At 45.1% G+C, this 23,077-nt stretch overlaps 1 protein-coding gene across 1 annotated transcript in view; it reads right to left on the minus strand.

Annotated features, from left to right (window-relative positions):
* Positions 1-23,077, minus strand: part of LOC126204398 (TBC1 domain family member 4) — a 914,874-nt gene that overhangs the window by 482,297 nt on the left and 409,500 nt on the right. Inside the window, exon 3 of the mRNA XM_049938770.1 lies at positions 21,466-21,699. Coding sequence (XP_049794727.1) covers positions 21,466-21,699 — 234 coding nt within the window. The remainder of the gene's footprint in view (positions 1-21,465; positions 21,700-23,077) is intronic.

The following is a 23,077-nucleotide window of genomic DNA, read 5'->3' on the forward strand; positions in this document are numbered from 1 at the left end:
CGATGTGCAACAATATATTGTCACGATCAGCCTCGTAACGCGCAAGCAACTCTGCACAGATGGTCCTTCGTTGCTCTTTACGTTCTCCTGTCAGGCAGTGAGGTAACAACTGGGCACACACCTTTCAGTACCTGAACTGGTGGACGATTGTGTCAGGGCAGCCAGTTAAGATGTGAGTTGCGTGATTTTTATCGGCTGATCACCTCTAATGAGAGTGTCCGCACGTTCCTACACTGAAGAAATTATAGCTTTGTCGGCACGTGGGAAATTTGACAAGTTTCGCGCCACCTTGTTCCAATAATGACAGACGCCTCATCCACCGACTCAGCGTGCTTTTGTTGACTTCCAGGTCTCCGTAGACAAGCTGCTAGCGCCTACGAATATCTGCGATGTTCTGGTTTTCCGCCAAAATAAACTCAATGTCAGATCTCTGCCTGGAACGCACTTCCATTACAGGCGCCATTTTGGAGGCTAGGGATAGCGCCGCCACCTATAGGCACTTCATGAAAGCATAGGGGCCGAAGTGGGAATATTCCACATCCCGCATTTTTTCAAACGAAATCGGTCGACAGAAAGCAAGGTGCTGAATTACTTACGGATCAGCTCTCGTATAAATCAAGTAAGTACCTCCACTTTATAAAATTTATAAAGCAGAGTTACAGCAAGCTGAACCACATAATAATAATAATTACTTACCAAAGACTTTACTCAAAATTTTATGAAAACCTAACGAAAATGTTTTTAAAATCCCTACCGCCTGTTGTCTACCATGAAAGCTGGAACGCCAACTATTAGACGGTTGGGACCAGTTTAACTACCACTGAAGTATACTGTCTATGATAAATACAGACTTATCTATGCAGATATCATGTACTGAATTCATGAATACATTCTAAAGCTAATTATTTATCGCTAGCGACGTAGATGCCATGAGGAAGGTGGTAAATGTCTGTGAAATAATGGCAAATTGCACATCCGATTTATAAAGAACGGAAGAATCAATATGGAATGAGCGACTGCTATTTGCGCTGTAGAATGTTGATGGAGAGGACGGGATTGGAGGAATTATTACCTGAAGTGGTGTGGGACTCTGCACATATCAATTCGCCAGCCTTCCATAATATCCCGTTTCTAATTTTAGGTAAACATAATCAATTTTTCGCTGGAGTAAAGAACTTTCGTTGTGGGTTCTTAATTTATTCGCAAGATGTCTTCCGTACAGTAAATTCATCTGTACCACGGACTGCCTCTTTTGAGTCCTTGATGCAGTTTACGGTTTACCTCATGATAAAATCTTCATCTCCTTTTGAGTAGCAGCGGCATTCTGAATTATTCTTTGTTGCCGAATTTCCCTGTGTACTCTGCCTTGTAGTAAAAACTGTAATGAGTGGTAGCGAAACCAATTTGAATTCTTTGGAGAAGACCTTATTTTTACTCGCACAGGTTCTTGTGTTCTCTTCTGAATTGTGATTTTAAATTGCGTAATTTTTTGGACATCGTGTGCGACATTTCGTTGGCGAAATGCTGCGCAGCATCCTTCGTTTTGCTTCTTTTTTGTTGTCTGGAAATGTGACATCCCAAAGGCAGGTATAAACTGTCTCGGCAAAACGTACTACAATGAGTCGTGCAACATTGTCGCATGTTCCCCGTTGTGGTAAGGAACACGAGGCTTCGAATTTTGTCTCGCGACTGTCGCGGAACACGAAGAAACTGTCGTCCTACAACTCGTTGTCACTACATGTGAGTACGGGGCTTTAGAATACGTTTGGTAAATGAAAATGGGCGTTTGGCGTCATTGGCCGGGAGGCCCCTAGCGGAGCAGGTCCGGCCGCCTTCGTGCAGGTTTTATTACATTCATCGCCACATTGGACGACCTGCGCGCCGGATGGGGATGAAATGATGATGAAGACAGCACAACACCCAGTCCCTGAGCGGAGAAAATCCCCTACCCAGCCGGGAATAGAACCCGGGCCCGTAGGACGGCAATCCGTTACCTGACTGCTCAGCTATCGGTGCGGACAGAATAAGTTTGGTGATGCGCATTGTGTTTGCCTGACCCCTCTTTCAATTCTGAATGTCTAACTGTCTTGACGAAGTCCAACTAAAGCTGTAGCGTTCACACAGATATTGTTAACTAATGGTATACAGACATACGTTGTTTCAAAAAAAATGGCTCTGAGCACTATGGGACTTAACATATATGGTCATCAGTCCCCTAGAACTTAGAACTACTTAAACCTAACTAACCTAAGGACATCACACAACACCCAGTCATCACGAGGCAGAGAAAATCCCTGACCCCGCCGGGAATCGAACCCGGGAACCCGGGCTTGGGAAGCGAGAACGCTACCGCACGACCACGGGCTGCGGACATACGTTGTTTCCTGGGAGAGGTTAATACAGATTTTGTACAGATTAAATCAAAAGATTTCTCTAATGCTATTTCTCGCAGTTAAAGAGCTAACTGATATGCATTACCCCATTCTATCTTACTCTTCACAATTTCAAAAGTGGTTCGTTATGTTATACCGACTTGTTAAGGGAGTTCGTTTCTCGTCTGTTATCAGCAACTCTCAACGTTTTTATTTCTTCTGTTTGGACTTTAAGTCTTTTCCAAAATTTCTCATTCGTTTCCTTTTACGAATTTGTCAGTGTACATATTTAACAGTATGAAGGATAGGCCGCAACCCCGTGTTGCTTTGAGATCCTTCGACTCTTACACCAGTCGTCTCGTTTCGATATATATAAAACCTGTAGAAAATTTTTCACTAAGCCATGTTTTACTCCGGAAAACTTCATAATTTCAGAGGGTATAATTTCTTTAATATAGACAAATACGTTATTTGTACGTTTGTCTTTCTTCTTCCTGTCTTTCTTTTCTGTCTTTCTTCTCTCTCTTATCTGTCTGTACCAATAATAATTTTGTAAAACTGTCGTTTCTCTCTGTTTATTTGAATACGCTTCTCCAAAACTACTGGCCAAATTTTATTCTGGTTTTCTCAGGTAAACTGAGTATAGGTCGAGGCAACGTATAGGCTTTCTTTCATCAAAGTGTGATCGCAGAATAAAAGATACCGTAATTAAAGTTTTATAGACACTAGTATTATAAATGCGGAAGTAACTATGCCTGTTACGTTTTCACGACTAACCTGCTGAACCGACTTCAATTTGGCATGGAGATAGCTTCAACCGTGGGAAAGAAAAGTTTGCAGTACACGAAGCTTTTTGATTTGAAGAATATTACGGAATTAGGGAAAATATTTACTCTTTGACTTTTGATCTTTATCGTATTTGTGAAAATGCTTTTCTACATGCATAGTATAACGCATTTTTTTTACACTGGCTTTTAGGACGTGCCCGTACAGCTATCTGAGTAGTGTAATGTCAATTATGACGACACGAACGTAAGGGCTACACGACCCCCAGACCCCAAGCGGAATCTCTAGTTTAGCGAGGAATCGAAGCCAGGCCCCCTTGGTTAGCAGCCCGCTGCACTCATTACACAGCTACAAAGATGGACTAGATTAATGCGCAGCTGCCTCAGTACCGTGACGCATAGATATGCGCTCCCGCCCACGCCCCTCTGTATGCATTGCTGGGCAGCGACGCTACGCATGCTGAAGAGTCAGTGCGTCGGGACAGCTTGAGAGGTGGGAGAGCGGACTGCACGCCACGAGCGAGGCTTAGCCCGCAGGGCAGCAGACAGACGCTACTGCACGTACAGCAGCTTAACTACTCGCCACTTCTCACCGGAGCGAAACTACTGATAGTTTCTTGATCCATCTTGGACATAGGACATGGCCGGTCAAGTAATTATCAATGAAATTCGCCGACAGCTATGTAATGGAGATGTTATTTTATTTTTACAACTATCCTCGGCATTCCACTACGCCATCTTCAGGCCCCATATGTGTATCTCAAAAATAAAACGGTATTGTCATACGGTGCCATACATCTACATCTACATGATTACTCTACAATTCACATTTAAGTGCTTGGCAGAGGGTTCATCGAACCACAATCATACTATCTCTCTACCATTCCACTCCCGAACAGCGCGCAGGAAAAACGAACACCTAAACCTTTCTGTTCGAGCTCTGATTTCTCTTATTTTATTTTGATGATCATTCCTACCTATATAGGTTGGGCTCAACAAAATATTTTCGCATTCGGAAGAGAAAGTTGGTGACTAAAATTTCGTAAATAGATCTCGCCGCGACGAAGAACGTCTTTGCTTTAATGACTTCCATCCCAACTCGCGTATCATATATGCCATACTCTCTCCCCTATTACGTGATAATACAAAACGAGCTGCCTTTTTTTACACCCTTTCGATGTCCCCCGTCAATCCCACCTGGTAAGGATCCCACACCGCGCAGCAATATTCTAACAGAGGACGAACGAGTGTAGTGTAAGCTGTCTCTTTAGTGTACTTGTTGCATCTTCTAAGAGTCCTGCCAATGAAACGCAATCTTTGGCTCGCCTTCCCCACAATATTATCTATGTGGTCTTTCCAACTGAAGTTGTTCGTAATTTTAACACCCAGGTACTTAGTTGATTTGACAGCATACATTCATTACCATCTCGCATGTTCTTCATTCGAAGACTTGACTGTAACTGCCAGTTGTAATGAAGTCTTCAAATGAAGCATTAGGGATACAGTTTCGAATTCAAGTCATCGAGGAATACAGGGCACTGTATGAGAATATCGTTTAATTTTTGAAGTATGCATATGGGGCCTGAAATGGCATAATGGAAAGCCGAAATTGGAAGTAAAATCTCAATTAGATAGCTGCTGACGAATTTCATTGATAAGAACTACTGACAAGTGAGCACAACCGTGGCTAGCAGTTAGCTGGTATTAAAACAATTATTCCAATAAACAAGAGGGTCCAACTTAGAGAGTCATATTCAGTGCCCACATAACGCTATTTGACAAGGTGTCAACAGACTAAGGTGTAGCGTACTGCTCAATAAATCCAAGTTCCTAGGCGGAAACAAACTAAGGACGGCTGGGGTCTGCCAGTAGCCCACTGTCGTACTAGAGGTGTACCAGTGGGGCCTGTACCCCGGTACACGTGGATGCTGGGGGCACTGATGGTGCCAGGGGCCAACACCTCTCACGGCGGCTCTCGCGCCCACGTGGCGAGGCTCTGGTTATCACCAGCCAGCCAGCCAGCCGGCCGTCCGGCCCTGGCCAGTGTCGCAGCGGCTGCCACTGCGCGCCTAATTGACCCTGGCGACCCGCCGCGCCTGGACCAAGGTCAGGGAGGAGGCGGTGGCTGTCTTCTGCTCTGCTCTGACCTTATCTACTTCTGCTGTTGCTGGGAACGCGACGCGGCGACACCCGACAGGTTCACACTGAGTAGACACCCAACTACTTTACCCAGGGGGAAAAAAGATGTTCTCCCACTGAGGCACCATGTAAAAGAACTGTGTCCCTACACTATTGATCTTTCGTTAGCATGCGCTAGCCAGAGAGTCTGACGACAGATCCCCTTTATTTAGTGTTCTGACAGGCGGCAGAAAATGTTTTGCCAACATTCCTTTTCATATTAGGTATAGATTTTATAATGAGGAAAACTACGGACAAGTCCAATATGAGCATAAGTTGGTATGAGCAGCCTACGCACATGGACCTGGATATTCCTGACGACATCGTTCTCCTAGCAGGAAGGCCAAAAAGTTTATAACTAAAGACTACGAAATATGCAGGGTGATTCTTATTAACGTTTCAAAACCCGCGAAACAACGTAGACGTCGCTGAAACAAGTGATTTAAGACACATGGGTCGTAAACGTCGGCAAGTACCCAAAAAGGAGGATGACAAATCTACATCTACATCTACATGATTACTCTGCAATTCACATTTAAGTGCTTGGCAGACGGTTCGTCGAACCACAATCATACTATCTCTCTACCATTCCACTCCCGAACAGCGCGCGGGAAAAACGAACACCTAAACCTTTCTGTTCGAGCACTGATTTCTCTTATTTTATTTTGATGATCATTCCTACCTATGTAGGTTGGGCTCAACAAAATATTTTCGCATTCGGAAGAGAAAGTTGGTGACTGAAATTTCGTAAGTAGATCTCGCCGCGACGAAAAACGTCTTTGCTTTAATTACTTCCATCCCAATTTGCGTATCATATCTGCCACACTCTCTCCCCTACTACGTGATAATACAAAACGAGCTGCCCTTTTTTGCACCCTTTCGATGTCCTCCGTCAATCCCACCTGGTAAGGATCCCACACCGCGCAGCAATATTCTAACAGAGGACGAACGAGTGTAGTGTAAGCTGTCTCTTTGGTGGACTTGTTGCATCTTCTAAGTGTCCTGCCATTGAAACGCAACCTTTGTCTCTCCTTCCCCACAATATTATCTATGTGGTCTTCCCAACTGAAGTTGTTCGTAATTTTAACACCCAGGTACTTAGTTGAATTGACAGCCTTGAGAATTGTACTATTTATCGAGTAATCGAATTCCAACGGATTTCTTTTGGAACTCATGTGGATCACCTCACACTTTTTATTTAGCGTCAACTGCCACCTGCCACACCATACAGCAATCTTTTCTAAATCGCTTTGCAACTGATACTGGTCTTCGGATGACCTTACTAGACGGTAAATTACAGCATCATCTGCGAACAACCTAAGAGAACTGCTCAGATTGTCACCCAGGTCATTTATATAGATCAGGAACAGCAGAGGTCCCAGGACGCTTCCCTGCTGGACACCTAATATCACTTCAGTTTTACTCGATGATTTGCCGTCTATTACTACGAACTGCGACCTTCCTGACAGGAAGTCACGAATCCAGTCGCACAACTGAGACGATACCCCATAGGCCCGCAGCTTGATTAGAAGCCGCTTGTGAGGAACGGTGTCAAAAGCTTTCCGGAAATCTAGAAATACGGAATCAACTTGAGATCCCCTGTCGATAGCGGCCATTACTTCGTGCGAATAAAGAGCTAGCTGCGTTGCACAAGAACGATGTTTTCTGAAACCATGCTGATTACGTATCAATAGATCGTTCCCTTCGAGGTGATTCATAATGTTTGAATACAGTATATGCTCCAGAACCCTACTGCAAACCGACGTCAATGATATAGGTCTGTAGTTCGATGGATTACTCCTACTACCCTTCTTAAACACTGGTGCGACCTGCGCAATTTTCCAATCTGTAGGTACAGATCTATCGGTGAGCGAGCGGTTGTATAACTTCTTGGTTATTTCTCGGCATTTGCGGCCCCACTGTGTCGTACATTAAATTACTTGTCTCAGTGTCATCTAAATTGCTTCTGGGATTTTTTTAACATTGATAAGAGTCGTGCTGTGTTAAATAGCCACCACTTGTGTAGGGCTCAAAATAAATGATAATAAGAGGAAAACAATGCGCGTAAAAAGTGGCATGTACCTACTCAAATTTTAATGGAACTGCCGGTACTACAAGCTGGTGACCGATTTCCATATCTCGACGGTGTTATCTGTAATAATGGAGGTGTAGATGCAGACACAAGCAGCAACAGAATTAGGAGTGGTTCTGATGTCTTCCGAAGAATGCGACGCATCTAGCCATTGGACCCTGTGTGTCCACACAGCTTTGGCTTACTCCTCTGTCATCCTACTGATGTTATATACGCTCGTGAGACCTGGAAGAAGATAGTAAAACTAGCACACAGTCTCCATATTTTTAAACCAACTACGCTTGAGGCGAATTTTGAAGATCATTTTTCGCGACAGCGTTTCAAATGATAAATGTAAATGTTGTGTGGCTAGGGCTTCCCGTCAGGTAGAACGTTCGCCGGGTGCAGGACTTTCGATCTGACGCCACTTCAGCGACTTGCGCGTCGATGGGGATGAAATGATGATGATTAGGACAACACAACACGCAGTCCCTGAGTGGAGGGGACCCAGCCGGGAGTCGAACCCGGGTCTTTAGGATTGACATTCTGTCGCGCTGGCCACTCAGCTACCGGGGGCGGACGTTTCAAATGATGAAGCGATGAGAAGAAGTGATCTACGTAGCATACACAGAACCGTTACTGAAAGAAGACTGGAGTTGGAGGGGCGCGTTCTGTGGATGAAAGACGGAAGAATCTCGAAATCCGCACTGTTGTGAAAACCAACGGCTGCTGAAGCAGAGGAGGAGATCTTAACAGCTGGGAACTAAGTTTTGCAAAAAAACTTTAATGCGCGGACATAGTGGGAGGAAGCAGAAAGCCTGACAGCTGATCGAATTCGCCGCAGGAAACTTGTTGCCAGATATGCTGCTTATCACTGGAGGGAGAAAGTAAGTACGTAAGTAAGTCGGTTAAAAATCGGGTTGCATCTCGTGGTTGGGAGGCAGAGTCTATTTAATGAGCTACACATGCACAACTGCGAAGCTGCTCCTAACTGGGAGGCCTTTAACCCCTTACCATCCCGCAGGTAATTGTCTGCAAAGCACCTATTGTTCTCCATCACTTGTGCAAGTCATTTGCAACATGAAGTCAGAATGGAGACAGGTAATATCAGGCGTCCCCAACATTACGTATCCCACACACTTTTCGTTGTACGTGAATGATACGTCATCAATTTTGTCCTACTGCAAATACGCTCATGATCTCCAGTTATCTCCTCTACTGTCTTATCAACGTATACTGTCCCTCATATCTCTCCTCGATCTTAACGCTTTTGTCTGAACAACATAGCAGAAACACCAGTTCCCACCAGAGCAAAATCCTATCTGTCCCTGTCCATCATTCAGCCACTTTCTGGAAGTGTCTCTCAGTAGCAGGAGTCTGACTCTGCAGTAACCTCCAGCATTATATTACAGAACTGTACAAGACTTCCAGCTTCGCTTAGTGACATATCTACTACATTAACAGTAATGACTAACATTAACCCCGTACGCACTCTTTGTCCTTGTACATCCTTCTTTCCAACCAGATCTTCCTCAGTGCCCAATATTCTTACCTGGTGCAGTCTCCTAAAATTTCCTTTCTCCAGCACTCGCTATACCAAGAAACGTCTATTTTGTACACCTATAAATTCTTTTCACATTTTCCACTATCATTATTACCATCATTATCATTATTAGTATTATGAATTACTATTATTACTATTAGCGGCAGCAGCAGTACAAGTACTGCCAGTATTAACTCTATTAGTTGACAGTCAGTACAGTTTACTCACACTGCCACCTGAAACACTCAAATGATTTAAATACTAGTTGCCATATTAAAATCGCTTTTTTCCACGTATCTATGATGTAAAAAAATGTACTGTGTGTGTGTGTGTGTGTGTGTGTAACCCCGGTCCGATGTAAAAGAGAGACTGATTGCCCTAATCAAATCACGCTAAATAAAAAAATAAATAATAAAAAGCAAATAAGTACATAACATAAAATGTTTCAAAATCTTACACTTGTGTCACTTTTGTCCAAACTAAACTATAGTGCCTGGAGATAGACTACACTCTCGCTTTACACTGATCAGCCAGAACATTATGACCACCTACATTATAGCCGGTAAGTCCACATTTGGCAGAGGTAACAGCGGCAAGGCGTCGTGGCATGGAAGCAGTGAGGCCTTGGTAGGTCGCTGGAGGTCGTTGACACCACATCTGCACACAAAAGTCACCTGACTCCCGTAAATGCCGGGGAGGGAGCGATGAGCTCTGACGTCACAGTCAATCGCATGCCAAATGTGTTCGATCAGGTTCAGATCTGACGAGTTGGAGGGCCAACATATCAACTGCAACTCGCCACTTTGTTTCTCGAAACACTCCGTCACACTCCTGGCCTTATGACACGGTGCATTATCTTGTCAAATCCCAATGCCTTCGGGAAACGTGATCGTTATGAAGGGCTGTACGTGGTCTGCAACCGGTGTACGATACTCTTTGACCTTGCACGAGCCCCAATGGACCCACGGATGCCCATATGAATGTCCCCAGAGCAGAATGAAGCCGCCGCCAGTTTGTCTCCTTCCCGCAAGGAGCTAATCCCCTGGAAGATGACGGATTCGCGCCTTCCCATCGGCATGATGATGAACGTATCGGGATTCATCAAACCGTGCAACACTCTGCGACTGTGCCAACTTCCAGTGCCGATCGATGGTCACGAGCAGATTTCGGTCGTAGTTGCACATGTGGTGGTGTTAAAACTGGCACATTCAAGGATCGTCGGCTGTGGACGCCAATCGTTAGGAGTGTTGAGTGCACTGTGTGTTCAGACAAACTTGTGCTCTGCCCAGCATTAAAGTCCGATGTTAGTTCCGCCTGTTTTGTCAGTCTGCCCAGCCAACGGCATCCAATGAGGGGTGGCCACCCAACTCCACGACGTCTGGATGTGGTTTCACCTTGGTTTCCCCATGTCTTGAAGACACTTACCACAGCACTCCTCAAACACCCGACAAGACGTGCAGTTTCCGAAATGCTAGTCGTGAGTCTCCGGGCCAGCACAATCTGCCCTAGGTCTAACTCAGATAGATCGCGCGTCTTCCCCATTCTACACACGGACAGCGCACTCACTGATACTACATGCACCCAGTGTCTGACTAGCAATCATTGCTCGCCAGGTGACGCTGCCATCGCCTGGACGAGTTTATATCGACAGTAGGTGATCATGCACTGACGTGGAGGGCAAACAATCAACACAACACGGTATCCAAGCTGGAGTAAAAATGGTTCAAATGGCTCTGAGCACTATGGGACTTAACTTCTGAGGTCATCAGTCCCCTAGAGCTTAGAACTACTTAAACCTAACTAACCTAAGGACATCACATACATCCATGCCCGAGGCAGGATTCGAACCTGCGACCGTTGCGGTCGCGCGGTTCCAGACTGAAGCGCCTAGAACCGCTCGGCCACACCGGCCGGCCAAGCTGGAGTACCCCAAGGAAGCATTCTAGGGTCCATCTTGTTCAACCTGTACATTAACGTCTTCCCAGCAACACGAAACACGACGTTAGCCATCTACGCGGATGACACAGCCATCCTTGCGCAAGATTGGAAGCCGTCGAACATTAATTCACGAATACAGACGGCACTCAGAAATGCCAAGCCTTGGTTGGAAGATGGCGTATTATACGTCGACAAGTGCGAAGCAGTTCTGTTTACACGCAGACCGAAACTACTGCGCAAACATCAACACAGCAGACAGATAATTCTACATGCACGCCCAATACGTTTCCGAGAGAAAGTCAGATATCTCTGAGTCTGGCTGGACCGCCAACAGATCGCACGCGAGGCTCAAACAACTCTACCCAATGCTCAACAGGGAAAGCACACTGAATAGGAGGGTGTCAGTGACAGTGTTATGGGTGACCAGTTTAACAGACAATTGAATTACCTGTACTCGAGCCGAACAAGCGTTATTGGAAGCAATGAGAATCAGTAACTTTCAAAATGGCTCTGAGGTCATCAGTCCCCTAGACTTAGAACTACTTAAACCTAACTAACCTAAGGACATCACACGCATCCATGCCCGAGGCAGGATTCGAACCTGCGACCGTAGCAGTCGCGCGGTTCCAGACTGTAGCGCCTAGAACCGCTCGGCCACCGCCTGGTGCCTGACACTGCTACTATTTTTAAAAAGGAAGGAAGATTAAGGTTTAACATACCTCGCGCGCTTCGATCACTGTTCGCGAAAACATAACCCCCTGTCTGGCGTGGCGCCCCACGTTACGCTACACATGCCGAACGAAACGTAAACGTGGTCTGATGGTAGGTGTTCTACGAAAAAGGAATACACCATACGTGGGAAAAAGAAGAAGTCATTCTGAAGGACACTTTCATGCACATGAACTTTTTAATTGACAAAGAAGGCGTTGCGACTATATTTCTCAGTCATCTCCCATGATATCGGCGAGGACACGTAGAAGGACCACGTCCTACGTTCACATTCCTCGCATCAGCGTGAGGAGGCGCAAGTACGGTTGACCTCTTTAACCTGACAGTTGCGCCATTTCACGGTGCGTGCATGCGCAGTCGGACTTAACAGTGTCATAACAGGCAGCTGCAATTACGTCGCGCAGCGAAGCCGAAGCACTAGGGGCTACAGCGTCGCAAAGTTACGTCACCGACAGCCCTGTGTGTGTGTGTGTGTGTGTGTGTGTGAGAGAGAGAGAGAGAGAGAGAGAGAGAGAGAGAGAGAGAGAACTGGGCAAGCAGGTTCAGGCTGCAAGAAGTCCGCTGAGAAGTAGTTAGCGAACTACCCCTGGTGGTCAGAAAAAACTTCCGTCTCTGATTGCCATGTCCTACCAATCAGCCATCAAAACAGGTCGTGCGCGAAACAAACGAAGACGAGGGGAGAGGAAAAAGAACACAGAGAAGTTTAGGTCAAGAGTTTCTGGTAGATTAACTTACTGCTTTCCGACTGTCGGTCTTTTCAGCAACACCTGCTCGCTGCACACTGTCCCCAGAAAGACATTTGGAGACAAGGCCACTCAGAAGGGTCTTGACAGCAGAAACATTATCTCTAAGTCAGTGGTACATCTTCTTCTCCAAAAGCACGTGTACTTTTGCTTCTTTCACGGCGCAGTCAAACACACACAATCATGTTTCCATCGTTTTTTCCTATAATCGAAAGAATACAGTTAACGATGACGTATTAGCCCCCTCTTTTCCCGCTCTCGTAGTTATGCCGTATACGAGTATACAGGGCGATTCAGCAGGCCTTACCGCTGTCGATTTACGCAACCTGCAATGTTATAGCTGGTCTTCATAAATCACATGCGAGATTTTCGTATTCTCTCGCTCGCTATGCGCAAACTATCAGCCATTCAGAAAAAATGAGCAGGACCATTTTGTAGAAAATTTAATATACAAGGTGAGTCACTATTGCCACCTACAATAACTCCGAAAGTATCATAGTAGCTGAAAAGTTTGTGGAACAAATTTTGCATGGGACAAAGGGGGTCATAATATGACTTTTTTTGTTGCTAGATGGGGTCGCGTCAGAGATATGAAGTTCAACTTTGTTTTAGTAAATGGGATGCTATAGTTCGGTACTTATTTTCTGACAGCGGGTATCGAGACGAATCCAATGATGTGTAACAGGTCAACGAAGGTCAGAGAGATGGAATGAACGTCCATTTACAGAAGGTGTTCGAAGTGATGACCATTGGTATCACTGCAGTCCTGCAATATTCTTATCATGGATTGAGTGGTATTCCTTATCACTTCCCAACTTACCGAAGCACATGCTCTGACAATTCTCTCTCGTACATCATGCAAATAGTAAATATTCGCCGAATACGGTGTATCAATCTGACGTGCCATTGACACGTAAACACAATTCGACGGTTTCGCAGTACAACAATAATAGGAACGGTAAGACAAGTATCGTCGAATCAAGTGAATGATGTATTCCTTCGAAGAACAAGTCGATAAGTTTATCATTTAGGCAGAATGCCAACGAAATTCAGTGAGAGCTAGAGACTTATACGCTGAAAGATATCCTCAAAGTACTCACCCTACACGTCGTACATTTAAATATGTGTACAATAAATGGAGAACAACTGGATCTTTAACGCATCGGAAACATATCCGGCAAAGGAAAGTTCTAACGAGGAAACGGATATTGGTACTCTTGCCACTGTGTTTTGAGATGCTTCTGTTAGTTCGCGTCAAATCGCAAGGGAATCTGGCGTGAGCCAGAGTAGTGTTGTTCGTGTTCTGCGTCGCCATAAATATCATCCTTACCATATAAGTCTCCACCAACAATTAACTGGTACGGATTGTATGCGTCGCACTGAATTCTGCCGATGGGCTCAACTTGAGATTCAGAGGACTGACACATTTATTAATTTGATTTTATTTACTGACGAGGCCACATTCACGAACCATGCAAATGTTAATTTGCATAACATGCATTTTGGGCACCTGAAAATCCAAGCTGGCTGCGGCAAATTGCACATCAAAAATCGTGGTCGGTAAATGTATGGTGTGGGATTCCGGAAGACAGAATTATAGGCCCCTATGGTAGGAACTACACCACATTCCTGCAAGAAACATTAGGTCTGTTCCTTTAGGAACAAGGGACAGAATGTAGTATCAACACGATGGGTGTCCGGCACATTTTTCGCTGATGGCTAGAAACGAATTGCAGAGAAAATTCCCAAATCGTTGGATTGGACGCGGAGGAGATGTGTCGTGGTCTGCTCGTTCGGCAAACTTGATGCCTCTGGATTTTTTTTTTCGTAAAAGACATTGTTTATAAAGATGTTCCAAGTACACCTGAAGATATGGGAGAGAGAATTGTTAGAGCATGTGCTTCGGTAAGTACTGATGTGATAAGGAATACCACTCAATGGATGATAAGAAGATTGCACCACTGCATTGATACCAATGGTCATCACTTCAAACACCTTCTGTAAACGAACGTTCATGCCACATTTAAGACCTTAGTTGACCTTCAAAGACCTAACTGTTACACATCACTGGGTTCGTCTCGATAGCCGCTATCAGAAAGTAAGTACCAAACTATAGCATCCCATTTAAAAAAAACTAAGTTGATCTCCATATCTTTGAAGCGACCTCCACCTAGCAACAAAAAACGTCATATTATGGCCCCCGTTGTCCCATGAAACTTTGTCCCACAAACTTTTCAGCTCCTATCATACTTTCGGAGTTATTTATTCTTGGTGGCAACAGTTAGTGACTCACCCTGTCGTTAAATGATAGCCTCAGATACGTTTTCGTTGGACGCAACGGTTTATGAGTTATTCACGAAAAAGAGTACAGTAGTAACCTTCAAACGTACCTCCACCCCACATTCATTGCTCACCGGTCAGGACTTCTAGTCTCCACTCTAGTCTGCACTCCATACTACCACTGTACAAATATTTCCGGCTACACGAACTATTCCTGATATTCGACCTCCTTGGTCTCTATTGATTGGGCTACTACGCCACTAGCATAGTCGAATATTCCAAAAAATGTGTGTCAAATCCTATGGGACTTAACTGCTAAGGTCATCAGTCCCTAAGCTTACACACTACTTAACCTAAATTATCCTAAGGACAAACACACACACCCATGCCCGAGGGAGCACTCGAACCTCCGCACAGTCCACGACTGCGGGGCCCAAGACCGCTCGGCTAATCCCGCGCGGCTCGAATATTCCGTTAGCGTTATTAATTTAAAAGTGCCCGTGAGGGCCATGAAAGTAAAATGACTTTTGTAAACGTAGCACTGAAACTAGTAACTCTGACAATTCGATCCAAACTTAACGCTTACAGGCACAGTAGTTTCGTGGTCAGAAGATCCGATGAATAGAGCGCTGAAATTGTTTATTTTATGCTGTTAAAATTCACAAAACTGTTAGAAAAAATTTACATAGACGTCAGTTTCACAATTTGTAAGTGCTCGACTGATCTGGTGGCGAAGAAACACCAGTCCATGAACGCCAAAGAAAGATGGAATGTGGGAAATAATTCGTGCAGTCACAAATATTCGTACAGTGGTATGAGGGAGAGCAGTGAAAAACATACTAGAAATCATGACGTGTGGAAGCCGAGTGTGATACTGGAAGTGGTTTCGAAGATCACTCTTGCACGTCCTTGTTGAATATGGTTCAAATAGCTCTGAGCACTATGGGACTTAACATCTGAGGTCATCAGTCCCCTAGAACTTAGAACTACTTAAACCTAACTAACCTAAGGACATCACACACATCCATGCCCGAGGCAGGATTCGAACCTGCGACCGTAGCGGTCGCGCGGTTCCAGACTGAAGCGCCTAGAACCGCTCGGCCACACCGGCCGGCTCTTGTTGAATAACTCGAAATTTGCTGTCTCTAGAGAAAATGTATCCTAGCACAAAATTTAATAACATTGAATTTCCTGTAAAAACATCCATTTTTTTCTGTATGACTAATAGTTTGCAAGTAGCGAGCGGAAGAATAAGGTAATCTCGCACGTTGTTTATGAAGGCCAGGAATAACACTGTGGGTTGCATAAAACGACAGCGTCTGTTTGTAATGAGCCAGGCAGAAAAAACGAACCCTTAAGCTTGATTGTCTACAAGTATTAATCTGGCGTAGATATCGGCGTACTGGAAAACGTATCTAACTGTATTTAAGGCTTCTTATATCCTGTGCAAGCACTATGAAAAAAGTGTAGGGTCTTTCCACGTCAGATATTAGGTCAATGAGCTTAACAGAGTGCAAAAGCGAACTCCAGTGACAAATATTCGTGCATATACAACCTAGAGCCTTCAGTACGTCTATTCCGAAATCATTCGATTCTAACTAGTAGAGGCAAGTATTGTATCAAATACAACGTGCTGTTAGATCATGAAGAGTCAAAGAGTAGTAGGTAACAAAAGTTCTGAAAACCGTCGCGCGTATAATCAAAACAAAATTATAGCAAATGATTAGTATAATTCTTTTACACACTGCTTTCTTCAAGCAGCTGTTGCCGATTTCACACAACATGACTACAAGTCGTAGAGAAATGCGATATGGAGTAACCTCTAGCACTCACACAGCTCCAACAGCTATATTCTTCGCCACTTCCACAGAAATTTGTCAACTTCGCGCGATCACAGAAGAACATCTGCCTCGGTGTCGAATGGTATCACAAGGTCCAATCCCCTTTCATGTCACTCTGCACCGCACAATCTTTGCTTGTGCCAGTTTATAAAAGACGGTGGTCATGCCGGCCGGAGTGGCCGTGCGGTTCTAGGCGCTACAGTCTGAAGCCGAGCGACCGCTACGGTCGCAGGTTCGAATCCTGCCTCGGGCATGGATGTGTGTGATGTCCTAAGGTTAATTAGGTTTAATTACTTCTAAGTTCTAGGCGACTGATGACCTCAGAAGTTAAGTCGCATAGTGCTCAGAGCCATTTGAACCATTTGAACGGTGGCCAATTAACAAAAAACAAACTGCTAGCACTATAAGGCAGCCCCATACGCTGCCAAAAAAGTCTCTGGTTTCTTAGTACAAATAACTGCACCTAATGATGGATGTGTAATGCTTCGGAAAGCCTGTTGTTGACGTTAGTAAAAGTTACTTGTCACGGTTGATTGTGTATTTCAACTGACATACTGATGTTCAAGCGCCAAGCATAGGTTGAAAGTTATGAATTGCTGATCTACACAAAGATATTGTTTGAAAGAAACCACGAAGCATCAAAACTAGACTGAAGTGCAGTAAAGTTTTCAAGTTACATGCATCGTATAGGCAAGACCTGAAACCAGTCACTTCAATAGCAACGAGCTATAAATGCAATTGGATCAACATCATCATTCGTCAGCAATATTTGGTAACTCCAGCTATGCGACTACACAAGTTGTTCAGTCCTTCGTCAATATAGTTTCCTGACTCTTCAAAATGGTTCAAATGGCTCTGAGCACTATGGGACTTAACATCTATGGTTATCAGTCCCATAGAATTTAGAACTACTTAAACCTAACTAACCTAAGGACACCACACAACACCCAGTCATCACGAGGCAGAGAAAATCCCTGACCCCGCCGGGAATCGAACCCGATAGTTTCCTGACTCTGTCCTTTCGGGTTTATAGAGGGACACTTTACGTGGAAGCTATTCTCCAACACCCGAACAACACGCTGCTGCCGTTTAGACTGGTAAGTCGGTACATCGCGTAACATTTCTTGTACAAGTCGCGTTTGCTTGTATTTTTAGTACTCACTTCGTCTAGCAAAGTAACTTCAGTTAGGGGACTTAAGAATCTCATCAGTGCGGTTTATTTCCAGAATGAGATTCTCATTCAGTGCGGTTTATGTTAGAGCTCTCCTGTTTTGTCGAATAGTCCATCACTCCCTCCAATATAGCCGCTTTTGATATCAGCTTCTGAAATCCGATGTGTATTTTGTTTTCCTTAATTGCTTCGCAAATTCTATTTCTAATAGTCAATTTAATTTATTTTACTCCACTAAATTCATCCGTCTGTCTATTGGCTTTGAAAAATTGCGAGAAACGGCTACCAAAATAGATGTCTGTTATAAAACGTTTTCGAACACACATTAGATACGGTATAGCAGATAGTAATATCCGATGAGGAAACAAACCGCCAGTCTTGGTTACAGTGGTGTATTAGTTATTGATTTACCAATGATGCGTTTCACCTGATTCAGACATCCGGATATTGGCTGATTATTAGATGGTGTTAGCTAGTGGGGTACCAAGCCTGCAGCAAATAGCTGTCCTTTTCAAATATTTGGAAACACTGCGCGGTGTTCTCCTTGCGGGATGGGACGTAGTTCAGTGAATGCAAAAGAGGATCAGGCCTAAAGAGAACTGTCATCATGCAAATGTGTCTGAGGTGTAGGTGCATGGATCGGATACGAACGACTACACCTGTGGGCCGGATCCTACTTTGCATTCACTGGACTACATCGCATGTCTCAGGAAGGATAGCGCGCAATGTTTCCAAGTATCTGACGAGGGCAATTATTTGTTGGGGTGTTAAGTGTGCTCAGTGTCGCATCTACCTAACATCATTTAATTTCAGCCAATATGAGATGCCCGATTCAGGCGAAACTCGTAATTGGTAAATAAATAATTAATATCCCTGGAACCCAGACTGACTTCTTATGTTTTGATCAGGTAAGTATTTCAAGGACGGGTTATGACAGGTGCTTGCTAGTTGCACTATGACAGTCTTGATGGTGTATCAGCTCAAAAGGAAAATGGGATATGTTTGTAACTGAAATGACATAAGTTCAGAGACTTTACTGGTCTAAAAAAAGGTATGGTTTTATGTATATAGATTGAAACGGCGAGCGAAAATTTGTACCAAGGCCGGAAATAGAACCATGGTCTGCTGCTTACTAGGCAGCTGCGTTGGCCGCTAAGCCACCTTGTGGTTCACTCAGCTGCACCCTGGCACACCTCCCTCTTCGATCCAAATTTCCACAGCCATCCCAGTCTACTTTAAATTCCCCCTTACACCCAAGCAGAAAGAACGCCCGATAATGAGGTGCTATTCCAGAACGTGGAGAGCCTCGGCACTTCTGTTCATGTGCAAGAGGGAATTTAAAGTAGACTGGGACGGCAGTGGGAATTTGGATCGAGGAGGGAGGCGTGCCATGGTAATCCGTGCAGTCGTGTCAAGCACTGTGCGAAGGCGGCTTAGTGGCTTGAGAGGTGGCATGAGCCCCATCTCATATTTCTATCTTACTCTGAGTAATTCGATTTTCCTCTCTAATTGCACGCAGTGAAAAGTTGCTATTCCTTCACACGCGGACTTCCCACGCAGCGTCTCTGGTCACCCGGGTGGTCCGGTGACAGGCGGGTACTGCTGATCTTGAAAGGATCAAGCCGACGGGTGTGAGGGAGTCGAGTGGATGCTTTCCAGACACCGACATTGTCATAAGAGCGGCGGCGACACGCCCACAGGGGCCTGACGGAGCGGCTGGGCTAGAGATTCCGTTACTTTGTAGAAACTTAGTGAAAACACTTTCTGGCGAGCTACCAGCGAGGCGTGAGAATGACTTGTGTTCCCAGGCAGTCTTGGAGGGCAAATTCCCGCGTTTTCTGCAAAATCGTAACTGTGATCGGCTTACCCACGGGATAGCTCCGTGACGTGGCAAAAACGGCGAAGAAATTGGCGCCAAGTATCTCCATTGGTGGAATAGTAGTGCTTCGGCAATAGAGTGGAATTTTCCGCCGGTTTTCGAGTTGCTGATTGGAACGTTTAACCACGGCCACTTTCTTGGGGACGGGAATGTTCTGTGTTCGGATTGTACGGGTGCTCTTGAGAGAGTCGGCTCTCGCCTTTCGGTCGGAGTAGGTTACAAGACTGAGCTCTCGCTGCTCTGGACAGCCTGCCTTGTGTTGGCTGTCTAATATACTTTCATTTAATTGTAACTGTTTGACGAAATTGCTGAAGTTTCGACTTCAACGTAACTTTCCGAGTACAGTTGGCAATTGAGCGTTCTGCGTACAAGCGGCCTATGTTGTCCGTCTTGAGCAGTTTTGGCTAAAGTTGACTGTATGGGAGTTACTGTGTGACTTCGCTTGTTAAAATCAATCACTGTACCGTCAGTGATCGTGTGTCGAGCCTCCTTCGTCTCTCTCAGTTCCCTCAGAGGCGCATTTGTATTGATAGGAAGTCTTTAGTCTGGAACAACCAGACCAGGATAATTTGTTTCGGGCTATACTCGTGACATCATCATCATCACCACGACTGGACGTCGAAGCAACCAGCCATCGCTTTCAGTACGCCAGATCGTGTCCTTGCAGTTAAGAAGACAGCTTGGTAATGTATGTCCGCAGCACCAGCAGATTAGGGAATTTTGCTCTGTGATAATCAGAGCTCAGCAGAGCGCGCCTGTTCCCGTCTTTTCTTACGTGGTTCTGTCTTTGGTGTTCATTGTCTGAGTTGTCACTACTGTAACAGCAATTAATGTTGGGTTGGCTGGGTGTTTCTCTTAAGATTTGAGCTGCAAGGAATTGGCTCCAAATACCACTGGGTCATAAACGTCACAAGCTAGTTTACGGACAACTTCACCTTCACAGCATTTATTTGAGTATCCAATTTTACATATTGTAAATGTTTCATGTGTTTTGTTTATTATTTTGACTTTAGTGATAGTAAATCAAATTGTTATTTTGTACAGAACTTTCATTCTGTGAATCGGTAAAGCAACCCTTTCATTTCTCACTACGTTAATGAAACTTTCCTTTATCTAATTGATTTCTATTCAATTGAATTATTGCAGGTGCCAAACTCTTTTCTACTCCACTTGCAGGGTCAATTACAGTCAGTTCGCGTTTCTTCTTAATCCATGCGCAACAGCAAAAGTCCGAGTTAGAAAAGGGGGGGGCTTAGAGCATCATTTCCGTATGAAGATTCTAGAAGAATTTAGAGTTAAATACACTGCTAGCCCCGGCACCTCGCAGGCTAACGCACCTGCCTAACAAGCAGGAGACCCGACTTCAATTCCCGGCCTTGGTACAAGTTTTCACTCGCCGCTTCAGTCTTTTTAACTGATCTGTTTTACCCTACATCCAGCGACAGGGTTGTATGATTGTTAAAAGAAATTTCCAAGACCGACTGCTTTTTCATCAGATACCTGTTACCTGTTCTGGCATTTGTTACATACAGAATTTTTTACTTAACCATTTACACTCATTGCAATTAATTTTCGTACTTGAATTTGTGGGAATTTTTTTAAGTTCGTATGCAGATCTGTGACAGTCCCTCCAGTTGCTTCATGGCTGAAGGCGAATAAGATTGAGTAACTTTCAGCATGCACTGCTCTGTGTTTTTCAGAATACAGCCCTTTTTTATTTTTCTAGGAGGGCGCGGAGGGGAATGGAGAAGAAACAGCTGGTGTCTCCTGCGTCCTGCTCAGTTCGCCCTTTGAGCCCACTGCAGGGCAGTCAGACGTGCTGACCATTCAGCTCCCCGGAGCACCGTGAACGTGCTACTATTTGACGATGCCACTCCGTTCCACAGTGGGTCGATGTGAAGGCTCTGCTAGTGAGAGAGTGGTTGGTGTACTTACGTCGCTGGGGTCGGCGGCGCGGTAGAGGTGGCAGGTGAGCAGGTGCGGCGAGGCGGGGTCTCGGACGACGTACAGGAAGGAGCCGTAGTCGCCGGGCGCCAGGCACAGCCGCGGGCCGTAGGCCTGGGAGCAGGAGCCGGCGGCAGCGGGGGGCGGCGCCAGCAGCGGCGCCTCGGGCACCGGGCCCGACAGGCAGTACGCCACCAGCAGCCCGTCCTGCACGCCCACGCACACCTGCAACAACACACGTCACACACTCCGTCAGGCCGTATCGTATATTCCTATACCAGACTATTACCCGAGGCTTCGCTCGAGTACACATATGTCCCGTATACTGCATACGTACTATGTGTCGATCTCATACCCTGTACTACTTCCACCTTTCCCCTCACAACCTGTTTCTCTTCCGGCTGCCTCCCTGCACCCAATCTCACATCCACCTTTCTCCCCATACCCCCTTCGCACATCCACCTGCCTCCCTCTTCTGCCAAACACCCTCTTTTCTACCACCCACCTCCTCAAATCCTCTTCCTCCTCCACCTATCACCTACCCCTTCCATCTACCACCTGGCCACTACGGCTCCCCCTGCTCCTCTTCTCTCTGATCATATCGTTCCCCCTCTCTCTATCCATCTCATGCTACCCCCTCTTTCTCCTCGGCCGCGCGCATAATGGTATATATATATATATATATATATATATATATATATAACAAATATGATGTGACTTACCAAACGAAAGCGCTGGCACGTCGATAGACACACAAACAAACACTTGTGTGTGTGTGTGTGTGTGTGTGTGTGTGTGTGTGTGTGTGTGTGTGTGTGTGTGTGTGTGTGTGCCTATCGACGTGCCAGCGCTTTCGTTTGGTAAGTCACTTCATCTTTGTTTTTAGACATATTTTTCCCACGTGGAATGTTTCCCTCTATATATCCCCTGGAACACATGCTACCTGCACACAACATACCAGATGTGCCGGGCAGCCTAGATGTCGGGAGTTACCAAACATTTCCCACCCCCAGCCCCAGCCTACGAGAACTGCACAGTACTGAACAACCCCCACCCACCAATACTTCTCTCTGCACAATAAATAGTACTTTAGGTACAGAAACAGTCTTTGTTGTAGAAGATAGATTCATTTAATCTTCACATGTGACACATGTCACCTGTTCTAGGCATCATAAGACAGTTGAATAAAACTCATGCTAATCGTGACTGAGGTGCTGAACGTAATTAAAAGTCCTACAGAATCGGTAGGTCACAGCCAAGTTGATGCTTCATTACATCACCAATAAAATTGTTCCTACTCATATCAGAGACATCAAACGTCATTAAAAGTCCCGAAGAACTGGCAGAAAACAGCCAGTCAGCCACTGTCAATGCCTCTTTGTATCAGCAATGAAGAAACGGCACCATGAACACAAATATGTTTTTTGCAACTTTTTGAGCACCATATTTATGTTCATGGGGCAATTTCCTCATGGGTGATGCACAGCGGCATTGACAGTGGCCATCTGGCTGTTTCCTCTCAGTTTTTTGGGACTTTTAATCACATTTTACGCCTAGGATACTAGTAGGGAAAATTATATCGGTGATGTAATGAAGAAATCGA

This window comes from Schistocerca nitens, chromosome 9 (assembly GCF_023898315.1).
Source record: "Schistocerca nitens isolate TAMUIC-IGC-003100 chromosome 9, iqSchNite1.1, whole genome shotgun sequence".
Classification (NCBI taxonomy): domain Eukaryota; kingdom Metazoa; phylum Arthropoda; class Insecta; order Orthoptera; family Acrididae; genus Schistocerca; species Schistocerca nitens.